Genomic DNA, 22,721 nt, shown 5'->3' on the forward strand with positions numbered 1-22,721 from the left:
TAAAATTGACTGTGGTGATGGCTGCATAACTCTGCACTTTAAACAGGTGAACTATACGGTCTGTGAGTTATATTTTGATAAAAGTTGTTATTTAAATAAAGAACTAAAAACCTCCATACGTCTCCACAGCCACCACCATTACTTTTCATCTGTTCCTTCCATTGCTAAAATTTTGGTCTAAATCACCATGACTTCCCTGTGGCCAAATTCACTGACCTTTACTGGGCCATCCAGAAGCTTCCCCCTGAGCCTCTTTTCCTCTTGGTTTGTGCCAACTCCTTCCTATTCTGCTTTGGCAGTTCCTCTCCTTCCTTAAGTCCCCTTCCAACCTCCAGAACCTGTGGATTTCTCCCCTGAATCATCCCTCCTGCATCCATCTCTCCCTTTCCTTCCTGTAGTCACTGCACTGGCTCAGGCCCCCATCACTCTGTTTCTGCTATAACCTCCCAACTGACTGCAATGGCTTTTCCTCTCCAACACCTCCAGAACAGCACCAGCAGATGTGAAGAGACACCACTTCCTTTATTTGTCAAAAAACTCTGCTGCCTGTAAGGTAGACCCTAACCTTGCCCTCAGGGTTCTCCACGACCTGACCCTCACCTGTATTATTAATCTTCATCTCCTATAACTTCCCTACACAAATGCTCAGCTCTAGCCAAAGTCTCCATTCCAGAGCCCTCTAGCCATGTCTTAACTTTTCCTGTATCCACAAGGTTTTCCCATCACTGCCCTGCATCATCCCCTTAGTATTGCCCCCACTCCCAGGCTCCCTGCTGACCGCTGTACTCACCTGTCAAGGCCCAATTCAATGGTCATTTCTTCTGTGAAGTGAGCACCTCCCCTCCAAATTAGCATTCTTGCCTCTTATTCCCAGAGCCCCCTTATACTGTCTGCATTGTCATATGTATTAGGCTGCTTCCTCCAATTAAACTAAAAACTGTATGAGCACATTCAGAAGTCACCTCCATCATGAAACTACTACCCCCAAACCTTCCAGTTCTCTCACCCTTCATTCCCACTATACCTGTTCTCTGACCTTGCTTCTAATTCTCATCTTAGAACAACTCTTCCCCCTCCCCCCACAAACTATCAGCCTCTTCTCTTTTTACTTCTACATCCTAGATTATTCAGATAATAATGGACCCAGAAACAAACAAAATAGACAGGGTCCACGTCCTTAGGAAACTAGGTTAGACTCTAGAATTCATTAAATCAAGCCCCATCTTGCCAACCACTCACTTCTCTTACTCCCTGGTCTTTCCAGGGCATCCATCTGGAAAACCCCAGTCAATTCCACTATCTACCTTCAATCTTTTACACACACAAGATGATGCCCATTTGGAGAAAATCACACAGTGGAAATGAATGGGGCTAGTACAAATACACTGTCTCTAATTTCACTTGGATCTCAACACTGCTGAGCAATTCTTCTATTATCCCTTATCAGTCTCCTCTCCTATTTCCCAATCCCCTAATTCATTTCATCTCCAATCTCTGCAAAAATGTACGGAAAGAAATAGTCATTGGGGGAGGGGTACCTGGGTGGCTCAGTCAGTTAAGTGTTGGACTTCAGCTCAGGTCATGATCTCATAGTTCATGAGTTCAAGCCTCACATCAGGCTCTGCAGTGACAGTACAGAGCCTGCTTGAGACTCTCTCTTGTCCTCTCTCTCTGCCCACCCCCTACTCGTGCTCTCTGTCTCAAAATAAATAAATAAACTAAAAAAAAAAAAAAAGAGAGATCATTGGGGGGAACAAGGAGCTTCTTCAATTCTCTGTTCCCTCTCCCATGTGAAGAATCATCTACATGCATACCTATCATTTCCCCCAGTCCTCAGGGAGAAGTCTGGTATCTTGACCCCTTCTCACACATGTGTCTCAGTTGTCCCATGTCTCAGGTGGACCCCAAATCCTGTATACTGTATACTCTACTGCCAAAAGTAGCTTCCCTGTAGCTCCCCTCACCTCCCCTCACCTCCTCCCTCCTTGTCCATTTGCAGCCAGTCTCCTCTGGCTACCCCTGGTTCTCCGTCTTTGCCTGCTGTATTAAAGCAGCAAAGCTTCCAGAGGCTGCAGAGGCTCTCACCTCTCTCTCTGCCATTGGACAAGAGGCCTTCTCTGTCTCTAGGCTCCTTCATCCGATCGGGCTCTCCTTGCACAGCACAACTGAGCCCAGTCTTCTCTGTGAAGGTGAAGACTCCTCAGCCTCTACTGGATGACCCCAATGCACCATTTGTTTACCTCTATCTGTGCATCTATCTTACTCTGTGGCAGTAACTGACTTATATGTCTGATTCCTCTAAAGGACTATGAACTCACAGAGGACAAGAAATGTAGATTCCAAGTCCTTTACAGTGTTAGCATCACATTCCTCATTATCTAGGTTCCTTTTGTGTTTCCACAACATGTGGATCAAATTTCTTCTCTCTCCCCATTAACTTGTACATTACTGCTTTGTGATCAGAGAATGTGGTTCATACAATTTTTCTTTCTAGAACTTATTGAGGTTTTACATCAACTTTTATCCTGTATATCTGTAAAAACAATCTTTAATTCAAAGTATCAAATTTAATATTAAATCAAATTTACTAATTATAACATTCTGAACTTTAGTAACCTTATTATTATGTCTACTGAAATTGCCAAATTAGAGGCATGCTAAAGTTTCCCACTATGATTGTGGTTTTATCCTTTTGCTTTTAACAGCTCTTGCTTTACGTATTTTATCATGTTTTTTGATTCATAAAGATTCATTATTAATAACTTTATTGTATCAACATTAACTACCACTTTTCATTCACTCATTCAAAATATCTTTATGGAATGCTTATTATGTGTCAGGCATTGTTCTAGGTATTTGGGATACATTGGGAACAAAACAAAACTCCTTCTCCTTACGGAACTTGCATTCTGGTGGGTGAGATAGTTAACAGCCACAAAAATGACAAATAAGTAAATCGTACAGTGTGTTAGAGTGTTATTATATTGTATAATATAGAACATTATAAGGACTTTGGCTCTTACTCCAAGTAAAACAAGTTTTAAACAAAAGAGTGACACGATCTGGCTTTTTTAAAAGATCAGTCTGGCTGTTGCATTGAGAATCAAGTTGAGGAGGGCAAGGGTAGAAACAGGAAGAAGGCAGTGGATTATTACAGTAATCCAGGTAAGATATGGTAGTGTTTCAGCTCAAGATGGTGACAGTAGGGGGAAGACAAAAATGTTTGCATTCTGGGTAAATCTTAAAGGTAGATAAAACTGGATTTCTTTTTTTTTTTTTTATTAAAAAAATTTTTTTTAATGTTTATCTATTTCTGAGACAGAGAGAGACAGAGCATGAGTAGGGGAGGGGCAGAGAGAGAGAGGGAGACACAGAATCTGAAGCAGGCTCCAGGCTCCGAGCTGTCAGCACAGACCCCGACGCGGGGCTCAAACTCACAAGCCATGAGATCATGACCTGAATCAAAGTTGGTCGCTCAACCAACTGAGCCACCCAGGTGCCCTGTAAACTGGATTTCTTAAACAGATTAGATAGAGAGGGAGAGAAAGAAAGGTACTGGGGGGTCATCCAAAGGTTTATGGTCTGAGAAACTGATAGGACAAAATTACCATCAGCTAAGGTAGGGAAGTTTTTGGAATGGAACGAATTTTAGGGAAGAGATTATAAATCCAATTTTGGAATTCTGGACATGCTAATTTTGAGATGTCTATTAGACATCCAAGTGGAAATGTTCAGTAGGCAGTTGGATGTATGAGCTTAGAATTTAGGAGAAAGGTCTTGGCTGGAGGCATAACTATGGGAGTTGACAGCTTAATGGATCATGGGATTGATGAGATCATTAAGAGAACGGTGAATGTACAGAGAGAAAAGGTGCATGAACCTCTTTGTTCTGTTCGATGCTTTTTGCCCTAAATTCTATTCTGCCCAATAGTAATACTGCTACTTTGCTTTTTCTCAATGAATATTTCTCTATTGACAAATCTGACTTTGGTTAATTTTCTAGCTCAGGTCTCCTGGAAACCTGGTAAAGGTGGAATGTCACCCATCATACTAAGTATTATCACTTATGATAAAAATTTCTCCAGATTGATAAATTTCATTGAGGCTATGAATAAGTTATAAATACCTGGTGAGAACCTATACTCCAAGATTTGTGGAGATTTGTATGTACATATGCCTGCATGTACTCCCAAGTGGTTCTTTATTGGCTTTCTACTGAAAATTGAGTTACTGCTAGCTATTAAATATTACAATCTGTTCCAGTTACTATTGCTGTGTAACGAGGTAATCAAAACTTAACAGTGTAAAAAAAATCTAATAATTTTATTGTGCTCATGGATTATTTGGGTCAGAAATTTAAAAAATGAATGTCTGAGGCTGCTTGATGTCAAGAAGACTTGAAGGCTGAGGATGACTCAATGGCTGAAGGCTGGAACAATCTGAAGGCACATTCAGTCACATGTGTGGTGCCTGTGATGGGATGACTCAACAACTAGGACTCCTGACCAGACCACCTTCAAGTAGCCTCCCCAAGTGGCTTGGCTTTCTCACAGCACGATTGCCCCAGGGTAGTTGGGTTTCTTACAAGACAACTTAGGCTCTAAGCATGACTGTTCTAGTGAACAAGGTAGAGTCTGCATCCCTTTTTATCCCCTTTTATGACAGCCTTGAAAGTCACATAGCATCACCTCCCCCATTCTCTTTTGGTTGAAGCAGTCACAAGACAGTCTAGATTCAAGGGGAGGGGACATAGACCCCACTTTTCCATGGGATGAGTATCAAAGAATTTTGATAGTCTAAGGGAAATGCTTCTTTTTTTCAAATCACATCTTATTTTTAAAAATTAATGAAAGTCATGCATATTTTCTTTCAGAAAACTGCTCATATAGATAAAATTTTGTATATATTTGGGAAGTTCATTTTCTCCCTCCCCACTGCATTCCAGAAACAGCCCTAGATTGTCATTGACACTTACCCCATTAGGCAGGACTCCTGTGTCCACTCCCCTGATTCTGAGCTGCCTTGTGATTGCTTCATTGGAAAACAACTGCCAAAAAGGAAAGGGGCATTTCTTGTGCTAGGTGTCTTCACAAGTCCTCTCACTTAATTTTCATTTGATTTCGATAACTTTATACCCCTCCTTTCGATAACTTTATATCCCTCTTTTTTTTTTAACAGATGAAAAGTGACATTCAGAAAGGTTAAGTTATTAAAAAAAAAAAACCTTTTTAATGTTTATTCATTTTTGAGAGACAGATCATGAGCAGGGGAGGGGCAGAGAGAGAGAGGGAGACACAAAATCTGAAGCAGGCTCCAGGCTCTGAGTTGTCAGCACAGAGCCCGACGTGGGGCTCGAACCCATGAACTGTGAGATCGTGACCTGAGCCGAAGTCGTACGCTTAACCGACTGAGCCACCCAGGCGCCCGAGGTTCAGTTATTTTTTAAATAGACTTAATTTTTTGAGCAGTTTTACGTTCACGGCAAAGTCGAGTGGAAAATTGTTACTTTTTTTATTCATGTGATAATAAGTTGTAGAGATAAAATTCAAAATCAGATCTTTACCCACTTGCCTTTTCATCCTCTGTACAATCACCCTTTCAATATTAAGAAGCATATTTATTGTAAGCACAAGATCTGACATTTTGCTAGATACAAAACTGACCCTCTTGCTAGAATGTGAAGGACTAATACTATGAGACTCGGCTTGCAACAAGCTCTGGGGGACATTCAGAGGTAAGCTTTCTTACCTTATAAGCTTCCATTTTAACATGAAATTATAGTAAGAATTCCCTGAATTCATTTTTTAAAATGCTACTTCTATCAATAGCTTTTGGTCTTCTACCTTCAATCTTGCAATCTTGCTTCAGGATTATATTTCTTTTTTTCTTCTAATTTTTTTTTTAACGTTTATTTATTTTTGAGACAGAGAGAGACAGAGCATGAACAGGGGAGGGTCAGAGACAGAGGGAGACACAGAATCCGAAACAGGGTCCAGGCTCTGAGCTGTCAGCACAGAGCCCGACATGGGGCTCGAACTCACAGACCGTGAGATCACGACCTGAGCCGAAGTCAGACGCTTAACTGACTGAGCCACCCAGGCGCCCCCAGGATTATATTTCAACACTGCATGATCCTTTCATATACTTTCATAAAACTAAAGAAGTAGATACACAATTAAAAATAAACCCACATTACTCTCAACAACAATTCATTGGTCGCTTTTGGAGGATAAATTTGCTATTTAAAAACTGGTAGATAAAGAGAACAAATCAAGCATTTAACTTTCCTTTCCAGGATGAGGTCTATCAGGGTAATTAATTACTTGATGAGAAAGTTTCTCTCTGTAGACATTTTCTATAATAAATCAGGCAAGAATGACTGAATTAAAATATTGCCATTTTACAAATACCAAATGAGTTAATGGAGCCAAGTAATGATCATCAGGGGCCACTAACATCACAAAAAGCAACACCCTATGGAGTATTTTTGCCCCTGTCTCCAAAAAAAGTCTAACCTAAATGAGGTCAGGCCTGAGATCTTAACTGCCAGTTTATAGAGGAACATTTTCAATGACCCCAATGGATATACAATCAGCAAAATCCAGAATGTGGAAAGCTCCATATGGCAGACGTACTAACCAGTTGCTTAAACAAATAAATTTCAATATAAAAAAAAGACCAAAGAGTGGGAAAGTAAACCTACAGATTAAAAAAAAAAAAAATCTGACTTTCTCTTCTGGCCATGTTGACATATATCTGGTACTACAATGCCCTCCTCTCTTAACAACTAAATTAACTAGACAAAATGTGAAGGAGCTATTTTTCTGGCACTTGATACTAAACTATGCAAGATGGTAAACCTTGAGGATAAACAAATACACAAAGTGAACCCACACTGTCCCCAGCGTTCTGCCTGAGGATACCATTCCAACTGTGGCATTTGGAAGGGGAACCTGAGCCAAGCACAGGACCTCACTGCTTAGTTAGGGAGGTAGGCAGCAGAGGTCTGGTGGCTGACACAGCTGGAATCTGTGTGTCACAGTACTGGAAAAGTGGTACACGGCCAAGCAGACAGTGGCTGCTGTAGGCTGAGAGTGAACAGGGATTCCAGAGGCTGCAGGGCTGAGAAAGTTGGAGTCCCAGGCCAAACAGAGTAGAAAGACCTCACCGAGCTAAAAAGGCTCAGACCTTTTCACTGAGACCTCAGAAAGACCATGCCTTAGGAATAAGAACCATGCATTAACAGAGCAAGGGTGGACAGATTAAGACCTGGCTCGCTGTCTGTTTTTGTGAATAAAATTTTATTGGAATATAGTTATGCTCATTTGTTTCATACTGTCTGTGCTGCTTTTGCACTGTATTGGCAGAATTGAATAGTTGCGATCGAGACCATAGAGTCCACAAAAGCGCAAGATATTTACTACTACCTGGCCCTCTACAGAAAAAGTTTGCTCATCTCTGCGCTAGAGTAAGGGCTGCGCTCTAGCTCTTAGGGCAAAACAAACAGATTCACTCTAACAAAGAATTAAACCAAGTCTGGCAGAATCAAAAAGACTTGCCAGTAATTTAACTCCTGTCAGAACAAAACTCAACATATTTTAAGAAAACAACATAATCTGTACAAGGTAATATTCATTATGTCACATATACAATTACATATTAGATAACATATAAAGAAGCAGACAAATGTAACCCACCATCAAGGAAGAAAAAGTAGACTTCACCTGTGCCCGCCCCGAGCCAGCCGTTCTCCACTCACCCAGCATCCAGTGAGATGTGCCACGACCAATGACAATGCAGTGGACAAGGGCAAAGTGATGGTGGCCAAGCTCAGACTGGAGTGAATGCTCTAGCACTGCTCCTACCCAGACAGATTTATTCGAATCAAATAATTGTTGTATCACTTTCAAGTAATTCCTCCCAGAACATCCAGTTGCTCCTAATCCAGCTAATGTCACCATCAAGGCAACCGTGGTGGTGCTCTGCAGTCAAAAGCTAGTCTCCTTATAATCTCATTCTCCTTTCTACGTCTATTCTGTTTAGAGACTCAAGTCAAGAAGCACCCATACTACCCCATCTTCTAAACCCAATTCAAATGGCATCTGGACATCCAGTGTGATGAGGAAAAAACAGATCTTCATTGAATCTGCTAATTCCACACCTTATTTTATTGACACAGAAAGTGTTGAGGATCCCAAATTTTATTGGTGTGAAGAGCATGTAAAGGGTTTGAATAGATGATGACTATCAATATTATGTCCAGTGGGGTTTCACATACAAGATGAAGGGACAACATCCAAGATTAGTTAAGAAAGAGATGAGTACTTCCATGTGGCTTAAAACATCTGGACACGAAAAACTCTACTTTGAAAATGAGAATCAATTTTATCTTACCTAGAGATAAAGGGTGGAATGTGGAACAGAGGTTCATTTTTCTTTCTTTTTAAAAAAATTTTTTTAATGTTTATTTATTTTAAGAGAGAGAGAGAGAGAGGGAGGGAGTCTCCGGAGACACAGCACAGGTGGGGGAGGGGTAGAGAGAGAGGGAGACACAGAATCCAAAGCAGGCTCCAGGATTTCAGCTGTCAGCACAGAGCCCGACACAGGGCTCGAACTCACCAACTGTGAGATCATGACCTGAGCCGAAGTCAGATGCTTAACCAACTGAGCCACCCAGGTGCCCCAGAGATTCATTTTTCATTTGGTTCATTAAATCTTTTAAGGCTATAAAACAGGCAATACAAAAAGCTCTCCAAGATCCTGTTTATTTGTACATTAGAAGAAACTTCTGGGTGTTACTGAAAATCCTCAATGCATTGTTTCAGCAGTACTAACTTAATGCTTATGTACTCTGGATAAAGTTTTCCACTGTTAAGCTATCACTGTTCTCTTTGAGAACTGAACTCTTCTCTCTGAGGCTTTGGGTTTGACATTGCATTTGACTTTTTGTATAGAAATTAACATGTGCCAGGCCAGTAACGGATTGGAATCTACCCCAAATCAAAGCATAATGCATAAATTTTGCTTATGCTTGTCACCCATTCCTATTCAACAAGAGCATCAGACTTATACAGCTAAACTGATTCCAAAGAATCAGTACATTGACCTCAACTAATTTCAAAATGCTTTTTATTTCTACATATGCTGAATACTTTTTACAATGTAAAAACTTACCTGTTTTGAAGGTACAATTGCCAAACCTTGAAATAAAAAAGGCAAATATACGCAGGAGCCAAAACTGTAACTCTAGTTATTTGGGAAGTGAAAACTGTAAGCCTCTTTAAATTCAGACAGACTTCTATACTCTTTCTGTAAATTTTTTAAAAACTCAATCAGAATACCCATATTTGGAACACTTTCTGTTCTCAGTCAGTATATTTAGAAAGTTAGAACCCGATCCTAAACCTAAAGTGGGCTTGACTCTGGCAAGACAATCTTTTCACAACTGCCTCAAAGCACAGAAAACTTTTTAAAAGTAGACCTTCCCTAAGGTCTTTTGTGTGCATGGTCCCACACTGATGCTTCGATGTTCCAATATCTAATCTGGCCACAGTACTCTTGATAACCAAAGTAATTTCTTCTCCTCTTCAGGAAGCTACAATTCTATCCAACAGATCTCAAGCTACTATGTTCCCCTTTTGTTTCCTATCTCAATGCTCTACATCTTTCAGACTGTATATTGTGTTTGTGTATTTATGCTTTGATTCATAGTAACTTCTCGTGTTAGATTATTGATCTGCATTGAACACAAACTGTAAATAAAAAGAAATAGCTGAGAGTACAAAAAACCAAGCTGTCAGTAAAACGGAAACAGACCCTGAGATCACCTAGGTGACAAAATTAACAGATAAGGACTTTAAAATGGCTAGTAAAAATGTATTTTCAAATACTGACTAGAAAAGATGGGCATAATGAGTGAACCGCTGGGAAATCTCAACAGAGAAGTGGAAACTATAAGAAAAGAACCAATCAAAAATTCTAGAACTGGTAAGTACAATATATGAAGAAAATAAAAAGGGCTCCCTGTCTTTTAGAGATACATGATGAAAAATCTATGGATGAAATTATATATCTGGGATGTGTTTCAAAAAAATCCAGTTTTGGGGAGAGAGTGGCTAGGGGTAAAGATAAAACAAGAGTGGCCATAAGTGGTGATTATTATAACTAGGTGATGAATAGGTGGGAGTTTATTTTACAGCTTTCTCTACTTTTGTGTATGTTTGAAGTTCTCCATATTCAAGAGCTAAAAAAGAGACTCTCCACAAGAAAAAGCTGTTTTACCTATAAAATAAGATGTTCAAGTGACGCTCTGCATACATATTATTCCCCTCCCTTGTTTGCCAAATTCCCTAAGGTATGTGGCATCCACTCTGCATTTTCAAAGATTTCCAACTCTTGGGGAAAGTGGGCATTTTATAAAAACTGAATATTTAGAACATTTAGCCGTTTTCTCTCTCTGTATGTTATAAACTTAGACACACATGAAGATATTGGTGTTTTATTTTACAAAATGGGATTATATTACACTGTTCTATAACTTGCTTTTTCCAGACAACAGATGTTGGGGACATCATTCCATGTCAACAAATACAGGTCAACATCACTTTTCTTTTTTTTAATCAAGTATTCTTGATTGAGGGTCTACGTGTCCTACACCGTGCATGAGATTTTAAAATTTCATTGGGAGTCAGGAACTATCTGTGTCATAGAAAGCTGTTTCAAGCAGAGGATAAACAGACAGGTCTATATGGCTTTAGGGATATGTCTGACTTTAGAGAATTTAGGGCCATGATTTGATTATTAAGTAGGCCTTAATCTATGAGTATATCACAAGCCATATTATAATAGGGTTGAAAGGTATTTATTAAAAAATATCATATAGCAAAAATCCATTTCATTCTCTGGTTATCAACCTGAATAGAGTTTAAGTCACAGGAAACTCCTTATTACATTAGCATTTTCCAAATTGCACAGACTGCATCCCAAAACTTAATTCTGACTTGGTTTGGCAAAATTGAAGATACATTTTCCTACAGAAGATATACAAGATAGTAAGAATCTCAAGTCAGTTGACAGAAGTTTAAAGTACTATACTTAATACATGGAGTGCCTGGGTGGCTCAGTCCATTAAGCATCTGATTTCTACTTAGGTTGTGATCTCATGGTTCATGAGTTTGGGCCCTGCATCAGGCTATGCACTGACAGTGCGGAGCCTGTCTGGGATTCTCTCTCCTTCTTTCGCTGCCCCTCCCCCACTTGCACTTGCTCTCTTTCTCAAAATAAATAAATAAACCTAAAAAAAAAAAAATCTTTGGGGCTCCTGGGTGGCTCAGTCGGTTAAGCATTCGACTTCAGCTAAGGTCATGATCTTGCAGTTCGTGAGTTTGATCCCCACGTCGGGCTTTGTGCTGACAGCTCGGAGCCTGGAGCCTGCTTCGGATTCTGTGTCTCCCTCTCTCTCTGCTCCTCCCCTGCTCATGCTCTGTCTCTCTTCCTCTCTGTCTCTGTCTCTGTCTCTCTCTCTCTCTCTCTCAAAAATAAATAAACATTAAAAAATTTTACTAAAAAAATCTTTAAAAAAATACTTAATTTATGATGTACAACAGCCCCTCCCCTTCCTGGAGGTTAAATTTGTGAAAAACCACTATGGTAAGAGAATTCTCAGTGGATGGCCTTTGAGTCACAAATGAACAGAGGCACTTGTAAATATTTTTCACATTTGTTAAGCTAAAACAAAACAATAATAAAATATTAGTAGCATTACATCTTAAATTATAGTAATGAATAATGATATAAATATTCTATTTGGATATACAGTATTTGGATAATAAAAATGCTCAACATATAAAATTCAAACATGAAAATCAGTCTAATCTCACCATCTAGAAATAACAATTATGAACATTTGGGTGAACGTTATTCTAGATATCACTTTGTGCATATCTACACGTAAGAAAGCAACGATACATGCTTTTACATAAGTGGGATACACTGTTCTATACCCTGCCTTCTTTTCCTCAACATGTGTCAATGATGGGGCACCTGTGTGGCTCTGTCGGTTGAGCGTCCAACTTTGGCTCAGGTTGTGATCTCGTGGTTTGTGAGTTCGAGCCCCATATCTGGGTTGCTGTTGTCAGCCTATCAGTGCAGAGCCTGCTTCAGATCCTGTTCCCCCAACTCTCTGCCCCTCCCCTGCTCACGCTCTCGCTCTCAAAAAATAAATAAAACATTTAAAAAAATGTGTCAATGACTATTTTATGTCTATAGTACATTGACATCATCTTTTTTAACGGCTGCTATACAGCCATTAAATGCAGCAGCATGCATGGATAAACCACAATTTATGTAGCCCTTCTCCTACCAATGGACATTTCAGATCCTGTTCAATATTACCAACACACAATCTTGTTCAGACACCTTTTCATACTCAACCTATTGTTCTCTTAGGATAAATTCTTAAAAGCAGAATTGTTAGGTAAAAGGCGTGTATATCTTACATTTGACAGCCATCGCCACACAGCCCTCTGGAAAGGCCAAACTATTTCACACACCCTTCAGCTATGCCTTACTTAGAGTCTATGCCAGACTCGCCAACAGTCTGCCCGCTCTCCTCTCACAGCTGCAGCAACTTCCACGTTGCTTGTGGAAGGACAGCAGGATAGTGCTTAGCTGCAACGGTTTACCTCCATCACCATCCTTCACCTCTCCCATGGCTATACTGCTTAAGCTTCAAGCATTTGTCTTTTAGATTTCTTCCCTTCCCCCATTTCAGCTTCTTTTTTTTTCCTAATCATAAGTGTGATTCACAATTCAAATTACCTGGAATGGAAATTCTCAGAGTTGCCAAAAAAGACACGCAGAAGTAAAACTGCCTTAAATTATTCTTGGAGACAGATGAAATATAAAAAAGAATGCGAGGAAGGAAGGAAGGAAGGAAGGAAGGTAGGAAAAAGAAAAGAAGGAAGAAGGAAGAAAATAAATCACCACCTAGGCCTGTTAAGTGAAGAAAACTGACATTTTGAGATAATTATTCTTCAGGCCTACCAGACAACTCCTGTGCACAAATATTTCTATAGGAGGTTGCATTCTGAAGGGTTTTCATTCAGTTAGGAAAGAGAGTACCTACTATGTGCAGACACTGTGCTCCAAACTTTGGGGAGATAGATGAAGAAGGTAAGATAGGCCTATAAGAAGCTCCCATTCTAGCAGGGAGATAGAGGTGTAAACTAATGTTTTTTCGAGATGAGGGCATACTTTGATGCTAGGTGACAAGTGTTATGGTAAAGCTATGCCCCAAGTGCTATATAAGCAGAGTGGGTTGGTCTAGCTGGGTAGAAGACAACAAAGCTCAAAGGAGAGATGGCACTTAGGTGTGGCCTTGAAGGATGAATGGGTTCGTGAGGTGAAAAAGGACACTTCAGGAGCACAATTAAAAAGGCACACAGTGGTAAACCTTAGCAGAGATATGAGGATAGGGAACTGACAGGAAATGAGGCTGAAAAGATACAGTGAGGCCAGACTGTGATAGAGCTGGCTTTCCACGCTAAGGGATTCAGACTTTATCTCAGCAATGAAGAGTTCCCAGAAGTTTTTCAGCAGGGAAGCATCATAATCAGATCAGAATTTTAGAGCAATAACTGTGGCTGTGGGGAAGAGGATGGACTGAGGTAGAGATCAATTATAAAGGCCCTGCCTAGCCAAAGAATGGTAAAGACTTGTACTGAGACCATACAGAAAACTGGAGGGATCCTAGAAATGGGACTTACTGAGATTAAGAGTACACTTATAGTGGGGCGCCTGGGTGGCGCAGTCGGTTAAGCGTCCGACTTCAGCCAGGTCACGATCTCGCAGTCCGTGAGTTCGAGCCCCGCGTCAGGCTCTGGGCTGATGGCTCGGAGCCTGGAGCCTGCTTCCGATTCTGTGTCTCCCTCTCTCTCTGCCCCTCCCCCGTTCATGCTCTGTCTCTCTCTGTCTCAAAAATAAATATAAAAAAAAAAAATTAAAAAAAAAAAAAGAGTACACTTATAGTGATGAGCACTAAGTAATGCACAGAATTGTAGAATCATTATACTGTACACCTGAAACTAACATAACATTGTATGTTAATTATACTTGAATTAAAAATAAATAAGTAAAGAGGCACCTGGATGGCTCAGTCAGTTAAGGGTCTGACTCGATCTCGGCTCAGGTCATGATTTCACAGTTCGTGAGTTTGAGTCCCATGTCAGGCTCTGAACTCATGGCATGGAGCCTGCTTGAGATTCTCTCTCTGACCCTTCCCTGCTAGTGTTCAATCAGTCAATCAATCAATCAATCAAATGGGATTTACTAACTCACTGGACAGAGAAATGAAAAGAAACGGTGGGAACTAAGAGAACTCAAATGCTTTCACTTACATACTGACTGGATGGTAATACCATTAATGGAGATAGAGGCTATAGGCACAGGAAGGAGATGTGGAGACAAATAATCATTTCCATATTGGACATGTTGAGGTTAAGAGGCCTATGAGACATCTAGGAAAAGATGCCCAACAGAGAGCTGGCATTGAGGCCTGGTGTCCAGTTCCAGCAGATACTCTGTTCATTTTTAAAAAAATCATCTAGATTTGGGGTGCCTGAGTGGCTCAGTTGGTTAAGTGTCCGACTTCGGCTTAGGTCATGATCTCGCGGTTCATGAGTTCAAGCCCTGCGTTGGGCTGTGTGCTAACAGCTCAGAGACTGGAACCTGCTTCGGATTCTGTGTCTCTCTCTCTCTATCTGCCCCTCCTCTGCTCACACTCTGTCTCTCTCTCTCTCTCTCAAAAATAAATAAACATTAAAAAAAATTTTTTTTTAATGTTTAAAAAAAATCATCTAGATTTGACAGTCATTGAGGTAGATAAATTTGTTTGGTGACAACAGAGAGAGGAAACAGGGATAAGGGGTTAGGACAGAACCCTGGGGAACAATAATATTTAGAAACTTAACAATAGATAGAGACTAGTGAAAGTCTGGGAAAATCAGACTGATAGAAGACAAGCCAGGAGAGACTGGCTCATAAAAGTAATCAAAGTGTAAAGGAGAAAGTATGCCCCCACTTACTTGCCTTCCCCATTCCTTCCCACACAAAGGATCTTGTGGAGTACCTTCAGGAACTCAAACAAGAATTCTAGTAAGTGGGGACTGGGAGTGAAAGACTAAGCAAGGAAGAGTTCCTGGGGCCTGAGAGTAGGGATTATATACTGTGATCTGGGACTTCCTGCCATTGCCAATACTAGGGAATACTTTCATCCCTCAAAGACTCTTGTTACCTTATCTCTTGGTTCCAAGAGACTGATCTGTCCTTTCTCCTTTCCAATGTCACTACTCATAGTTTCTACCCATCCCTTAACCCATCATGAGAGAGAACAAGTCTTAATAGCCTCTCAATTCAGCAAGTTTAATGAGTATAACTTTGACCCAGTTACTTGTTTGTTAAAATAGACAGATATGACAATAGTTCCTGCTGAACAAGAATTAACAATCTAGTTAGGAGTGGGAATACTGAGAGGAGGTTTACAGTGAGCTGGAGAGTCATCAGAAAAACCTCATGTCCTTCTTAAGAGGTTAAAAAATGTCTTCTTTCTATTTTCCAGGAGGGAGAGATGCTAATGATAAACCCTGACACAGAAAGACTTGTAGTGAATTGATTTCCATCAATTTAAGTGTGTGAAAAGGAGGATGAGAGAGGAGAGGAGCCTTCATGAATTTACCCTTCGTTTTCCACCCTGGGGGGTGGGGAGCAGGTGGTTTGTACCAGGTTGTCTTGTGACAACCTGCCTGTAATTTTAAACTAATTATGGATAGTCCATAAAGGAGACCTTTCCCAGTCACTAAATCTCTTCCTGATGATACATTTTCTCTCCCTGTTCTAATCAGAAGATCCCTCTTACAGTTGTTACAGCACTATGGGATAGAATGGGATGGGTTATAGGAACCAATAACCTGACCCGGTTTCCCTATAGCAGCCTTTTCCAAGATTGAACCACCATCTGTCAAAATCATAAGTGACAAAAAAAGAGATTAATATGTTATTTCTGTAATCTGCATGGATTACATACATACACACACACATATGTGTGTATATATATAATATATATGTGTGTGTGTGTTTTGGTTTCTCCTCCACCTTGACTATCTCCCCAGATCCTCTTCACCATTACCTGCAGCAAACAAAAAAGTCTAAACACCATTATTTCTTGTCAAAAGAGGAAACAGAAAAATAACTTGATTAGTAAACAGAGCTTGGCCTGGAGCCCAGACCTTAAGAGATGTAAATTGGGCCCCTTTTCACAAGGCTGCACTCTTACATTGATTTGCACTCTTCCATCCAACTAGTCCAAAATACTGCTTACATCACCTTCTGCTTACACCTCTCACTTCAAATCTTCCTGTGGCTCCTTGCTCATCTCCACTAACGCTGAAATACTGAGGTCTATCTGCCAAGCTCCTTCCTCTCTAAAAACATCTTCCTCTTACTTTTCACACACTCATCATACTTTTCCTGTCTCATCTGAGTGTTGTATATTGATTTGTATGGAGAGACGATGCCATGCAGTGCAGAGGAATGAACTTAAAAAAAAAAATCGGTCATGTTCAAACACCATTTTGCCCCTCACAATCTGTGTGACTTTAGTCACTGCCTTACTTTTCTCATCTGCAAACAGGGAGTAATGCCTAACCCACTGGGTTTATTATTTTTTTTCCACAGTACAGTTTTCCTTTATTTATTTAAAACAAAATTATGTTAGGGGCACCTGGGTGGCTCAGTCAGTTAAGCCTCCGACTTCAGCTCTGGTCATGATCTCAGGTTTGTGAGTTGGGAGCCCCGTGTGGGGCTCTACGCCGACAGCTCAGAGCCTGGAGGCTTCGGATTCTGTGTCTCCCTCCCTCTCTGCTCCTCCCCTGCTCACACTCTGTTTCTCTCAATAAATAAATAAATATTAATTTTTTTATTTTAATTCCAAAAAATATGGAACATTTTAAGAATTTGCATATCATCCTTGTGCAGTGGCTATGCTAATCTTCCTGTATCATTCCACTTTTATTTTTTTTTTAATTTTTTTAACGTTTATTTATTTTTGACACAGAAAGAGACAGAGCGTGAACAGGGGAGGGGCAGAGAGAGAGGGAGACACAGAATCTGAAACAGGCTCCAGGCTCTGAGCAGTCAGCACAGAGCCCGACACGGGGCTCGAACGCACGGACCACCGTGAGATCATGACCTGAGCGAAGTCGGACGCTTAACCGACCGAGCCACCCAGGCGCCCCTCCACTTTTAGTATATGTGCTACCAAAGCGAGCACTAGCTCACTAGTTCATTAGGTTTTAAAAGGTATCTAGCAGTGGCGCCCTGGTGGCTCAGTCGGTTAAGCGTGGGACTTCAGCTCAGGTCAAGAGCTCCCCTTCGTGGGAGGAGCCCGCTTCGGATCCTCTGTCTCCCTCTCTGCTCCTCCCCCTGCTTCTCTCTTAAAAATAAACATTGAAGAAAAAAATAAAAGTATCTAGCATGTGTAAGGTGCCGACACAGTATCATGTACTTAAAAAGCACTTAATATACGGTAGCTATTTACTGTGAAAATAACGTTCACTTCACAGGACCTGACACTTATGCAGTCCCTCCAAATATGTCGGCTCCCCTCTTTCCCAATCCTTGAAACAACTTCCTAGTTCTTTCTAACCAAGATTCAGAAACTAGTTCAAATCCAACAAGGATTTCCCTAATTTACCTGCAAAAGTTTTTGCACATTTACTAAAATCTCACCACGCACGCAAGGATAACACCTACTAACAGGTACCCAGAGATAATTTCTCCTCTTCTTAACTTTAAGTCACTGTACGAGAATAATCACAATTTTCAAGTGTCCCAAAAGACGTGTTGCAGCATGCCAACAGATACAACAAACACCAACTGTTTTCTCTCTGGCAACTGGGTATCCAGGCACATTTAGAGTTCCCATAGGTTTATCGCGAATCAGACAACTGAGGTGGGGAAAGAAAACTTCAGACAATGTCTCATAAATCTCAAGGAGTCACGGCGAATAGATGCCAGGCAGTGACGGAGTCCAGGCAAGCGACGAGTGAACAAATATGTCTATCTGTTCCTGCGGTGTGTCAATGTGTCAGCCTGTGTGCCTGCGCGTATCGGTAGAACTGAAAGTACATTCATGTGCGCCGAGATGTCTGAGCGCGGGTGTGTAACCCTTTGAACCCGAAGGCTTAGCGAGTGAGCTACAGTGCAACCTCCCGCGGGTCTGTCCTCCAGGTGCTTACCTCTGCGGACGAGCAGGTGGACGCCGCTGGGCGCCGCCATGTTAGTGCCGGTCACGTGGTCGCGGAGCAACTCCTTAGCCGCCCCGCCCCGCCCGCCGGAGCTGTCCAGTCGCAGCCCAGCCGAAGACTGGAGGCGCCCGGGCCGCCCTAGGGGGAGCGCGCGTGCGCGCGGGGGGCTGACTGCGGGAGCGCCGGCAGCAAAGCGGCCCCCGCACTGGGGCCGGCAGGGGAACCCGCGGCCCGCCGAACCCGCTCCGGCCGCGAGAGGCGGGCTCCAGCCACGGTTCGCGCTCTCGCTCAGAGCCTCCGCGCCCAGGTGGGATGGAAGAAGCCTGTCAGGTAAGAGTGGCATCCAATATTTGTAGCATCAACATTTTGGTGCATGGAAACGTGAAGTTGGGAGGAAAAAAAATACAACACAGTCTAGCGTTCAACATAGCACTTTGCATCGTCGGCCACTCTGTTGGCAATTTCCCTGGATTGAGTTGAAAGGTAAAATTCGGTTCAAAGTCACCAGCTGCCCCTTTGCTGTCCCAGAGTGTCCGTTACTCAGCAGAGACTTCAGACAAGACAGGAATCTGTGTGCAGCTGCAAAATCAATTCTGGATACCCCAGTGGGTATGTTCGGGGGACTTCTCTTTCCCCAAGGACGCTTCCCGCTCAGCGGTATTAACTGGAGTCTTAATCCTAAATTTGACTTTTAAGAATGAGAGGATGACGTCTGCCCGTGGCTCTGCCAAAAGACGAAGCCTACAGAAGGCCAATTGTGAGACAAGTGAGGGTGCTGATGTATCCCTACTGTGACGGTGCCCATTTTTTTGACCAAATTCTCTTTTCCTCTTATCTGCATTTTGGGGCAGATTTCCATCCTGTCGTGGACCAGGCATTATTGATCTTGGTAGCCTGGTGCCCAGCAAAGAACCTGAAGCAATTGAACTCTTTATGGAACCAGTTAAACCAAGACTTTAACAGTTTCCCGGACTTTTAATGCAGCAAAGATTGGTGAATGTGTGTGATGATTCCTAATTAATTTTTTAAGTATTTAAGTACACACCTGGTGAACCATCCAGACAGTTCAGAAATATATAAAGGAAAAAGCCCAAGTCCACTTCCTAACCCTCTCTGCACACCACAGTCCCCCTCTCCAGCCAACCACTGAGTGCATCATTCCATGCCTTTTGCAGGCAAATATGTGTAAAATATTTTAAATGGACTCACATACCTACTGTTAGGACTTGCTTTTTGCACTCATTGCAAACATCAAATCTCAAACACTTAGTTCAAACTGATTCTTTTTAATGACTACATAGTTTTGATATTTTTACTTTCAAAGAGAATGGATTTGGGCAGTTCATTGGAGGACACATGCTATACTTCTTGGAGACCCAGTTTCTGATGCTTTTGGGTCACCTTAAAAGATAAAGAGAAATAATGTTTTCCACTGAGGTAAGTTAAGATGTACAAGGATGAGAATGAAAAGTACTCCCACAGGTTACTTCAAGCTCCACCTTTTTCAAAGTCAGATCAGTTCCAGGGAGAGGGTTTTTGAATATGGTAAATCTGTTCTGTTCCCCTGCAACTAGATGGAAAGGGAAAAGGAAAGGACTCAGGTGACACCACCATAGTGAAATCCAGTGAGGATATACTCAATAAGTTCAGCATAGAAGGTATGTATCTAGGATGCACTAGAAATGAGGCAGATATGAATTTGCACAGGTTATACAGCTCATCCACTGACCTCCTGCCAGTGGATTTGGCTTCTCCCTTACCATATTGCACTGACATTAGAAGGATTAAAAGTTGCCAGTATATGTCCTCCGAAATCATCAATTTATGACATAAATGCGTACTGACCAACAAGATAAAAGGCTAGACCACTGACATCCAAAATCCCTTGCAATTCCAACATTCTGTGATCCTGGGCATTCAGGGCATTAGAATGCTTTCATTTAGATGAGTAACCACTACTGACTCACTTCTCTATTCCAGTTCTGTCCATCTTCCCACCTGTGAAATGAAAGTTAATTACACTGTGGCATTTACTGATTTGAACTCCCACTAATATTCATATTTGTACTTGGGATTCTTGAATAAAAAGTTGAGTACTTAGTTTCTCAAAACCAGGGCTCAAGAAATAAAGGATAACTTCTGGGACACCTGGGTGGCTCAGTCAGTTGAGTGTCTGACTTTAGCTCAGGTCGTGATCTTGTGGTATGTGGGTTTGTGGCCCGGGTCGGACTCTGTGCTGACAGCTCAGAGCCTAGAGCCTTCTGATTCTGTGTCTCCCTCTCTCTGTGCCCCTCCCCCGCTCATTTTCTGTCTCTCTCTCAAAAACAATAAACATGAAAAAAATAATAATAAAGGATAAGTTCTTAATACCTTCAGTTTCTGTGTCCAAAAATTCATTCTTCAACATTAAAATATTTTATTAATTGTGATTAATTACTGTTTTATAGGTCTTTTATCTTGGTTTTTACTGTTTCCTAAGTCCACGTCTTATTAGCATCTTTTAAAATCTTTTTATCTTCGGGGCGCCTGGGTGGCTCAGTCGGTTAAGTGTCTGACTTTGGCTCAGGTCATGATCTCGCAGTCTGTGAGTTCAAGCCCCGCATCAGGCTCTGTGCTGACAGCTCAGAGCCTGGAGCCTGTTTCAGATTCTGTGTCTCCCTCTCTCTCTGACCCTCCCCCATACTCTGTCTCTCTCTGTCTCAAAAATAAATAAACGTAAAAAATTTAAAAAAAATCTTTTTATCTTCTTTTATAAAAGAAATAATTCAGAAATAAATTGTCATATTCCTATTTTTGAAGTCAGTTTTTCCTTCTTTTACTTAATGATATTTTATTATAGACATACTATATCCCTTTTTCAAAAGTTGTATATAGTTTGTGATAAAAATTTAAATTATATTGGCTTCTGTAATGTATGTTTTGAATTTGTAATTCAAATTCACATTTTAAAAATGTTCTAGGAGATTACGCAACATGGATTAAATCTCTTTAAAAATAAATTTTGCTTGGGCACCTGGGTGGCTCAGTCCATTAAGCATCACCTTTGGCTTAGGTCATGATCTCATGGTTTGTAAGTTTGATTCTCGCTTCGGGCAAGCAGAAGCCCCGCTTGGGGTAAGCTTTGCTTCTCTCTCTCTGTCTTTCTTTCTGCCCCTCACTCACTGGTGCCCCCCAAATGAAAATAAAATGAAATAAAATAAATTCTGCTTTGTAAAACATCTTCCTGCAACTTGTTTTGCAAGTTTAGATTTTTTAAATGCTTGTTAGGATTACCTATAATGCAAGTTACTTAAAAACATAGACTATAAAGTAAAGACTAAGATGTTTACATATCTATAGAAGAATATAGGAACATATTGTAAAACTAACTGAAATAATGCAGTATTTCCTACTGGGCACAAAGCAGATTCTATGGCCTGCTGAGGGAACCTGGTGCCCTGTGACCTGCACAGCTTCGGCAGGTCTGTCATTGAGCCTGAGATGCCTTCATTTGCCCTTCCTGACCTTGCTTCTCAATTTTGCCATCTGAATTAGAAACACTTGTCTTTTGATTTCAGGATCATTTCTTACTTAGCATTTTACTCCATGGCTTGAGAAGAATAATTCCAATCTTGCCCTCTGATTTAGCTGATGTTAGTATGAGGAAATACTTCTGTTTATTTACATTTTTTAAGTCAAATGAACATTCTTTCCAGGAACTAGGAGTCCTGCATAAACATGTCTGCCCATACAACAGGGACCTGTCTCAGCAGTTCATTGGACCCCCGTAAAGTTAGGGTCCAGCTTCAAATGATTACATGTGCAGGCAGAACGTTTCTAAGACATTCTCTTAACCAACTTCCTGGTAGAATGTCATTTCCTATGGCAATCATTTGAGACAACAATGGATATGTTACTGAGTATTCTAGAGGTATCCTCAGAGAAAATGTGTAGATGCTCCATGTTTTTTTGAGGAAAACTAATGCTATATCTAAGGCAGTTGTGAAAAATCAAGGGATTTCTCCTTGCCGCTTGTGCCCTGTTTTGATCTATAGCAGTGCTAAGAAGGAGCCAGGGGGCAAGGGAGTGGGGCTTTACTTGTACGTGACTCTTCTGTCCCTCTCATTTTTGATTTGTCCAATGACATTTTCTCAGTCATATAAATCCTATGTAAGTGAAACTTGAAGTCCCACCCCCTTCTAACAACATTGTCCTACCTGAGCCCCTCCTACACTGAAATTCAGAAAATTTCAGGAATTTATACCCACTTATAGGCCTGATCCAAGTGGACTCAGCAAATAGCTTGCTGCACCTTCCTGAACAGTCTGTCAAGGTAAGCAGAGTAAAATGGGATCAGACAGGGCTAACTTAGCTGTAGGGTAAGACCAAAACATTGTCCCAAGGGAGTTAGGGAGTTGTTGCTTTCAGGCCCAGTCTGGC

The 22,721-nt window shown here is 41.1% G+C and overlaps 2 protein-coding genes and 1 pseudogene across 3 annotated transcripts in view; 1 reads left to right on the top strand and 2 right to left on the bottom strand.

The window, feature by feature from the left end:
- METAP1D (methionyl aminopeptidase type 1D, mitochondrial) overlaps window positions 1–18,515 on the bottom strand; it is an 86,987-nt gene extending 68,472 nt beyond the window's left edge. The window contains exon 1 of one of the 2 annotated variants that reach the window (XM_058714070.1): window positions 18,294–18,515. In XM_058714070.1, the coding sequence (XP_058570053.1) occupies window positions 18,294–18,333 (40 nt within the window). In that variant the 5' untranslated portion in view covers window positions 18,334–18,515. The remainder of the gene's footprint in view (window positions 1–18,293) is intronic. The other variant, XM_058714077.1, reaches the window with a different exon arrangement.
- On the bottom strand, window positions 16,987–17,079 carry LOC131505822 (U6 spliceosomal RNA; annotated as a pseudogene).
- Window positions 18,480–22,721, top strand: part of SLC25A12 (solute carrier family 25 member 12) — a 212,334-nt gene continuing 208,092 nt past the window's right edge. Inside the window, exon 1 of the mRNA XM_058714039.1 lies at window positions 18,480–18,632. Within this exon, the coding sequence (XP_058570022.1) occupies window positions 18,615–18,632 (18 nt within the window). The 5' untranslated portion in view covers window positions 18,480–18,614. The remainder of the gene's footprint in view (window positions 18,633–22,721) is intronic.

Source organism: Neofelis nebulosa, chromosome 2 (assembly GCF_028018385.1).
Source record: "Neofelis nebulosa isolate mNeoNeb1 chromosome 2, mNeoNeb1.pri, whole genome shotgun sequence".
Taxonomy (NCBI): Eukaryota; Metazoa; Chordata; class Mammalia; order Carnivora; family Felidae; genus Neofelis; species Neofelis nebulosa.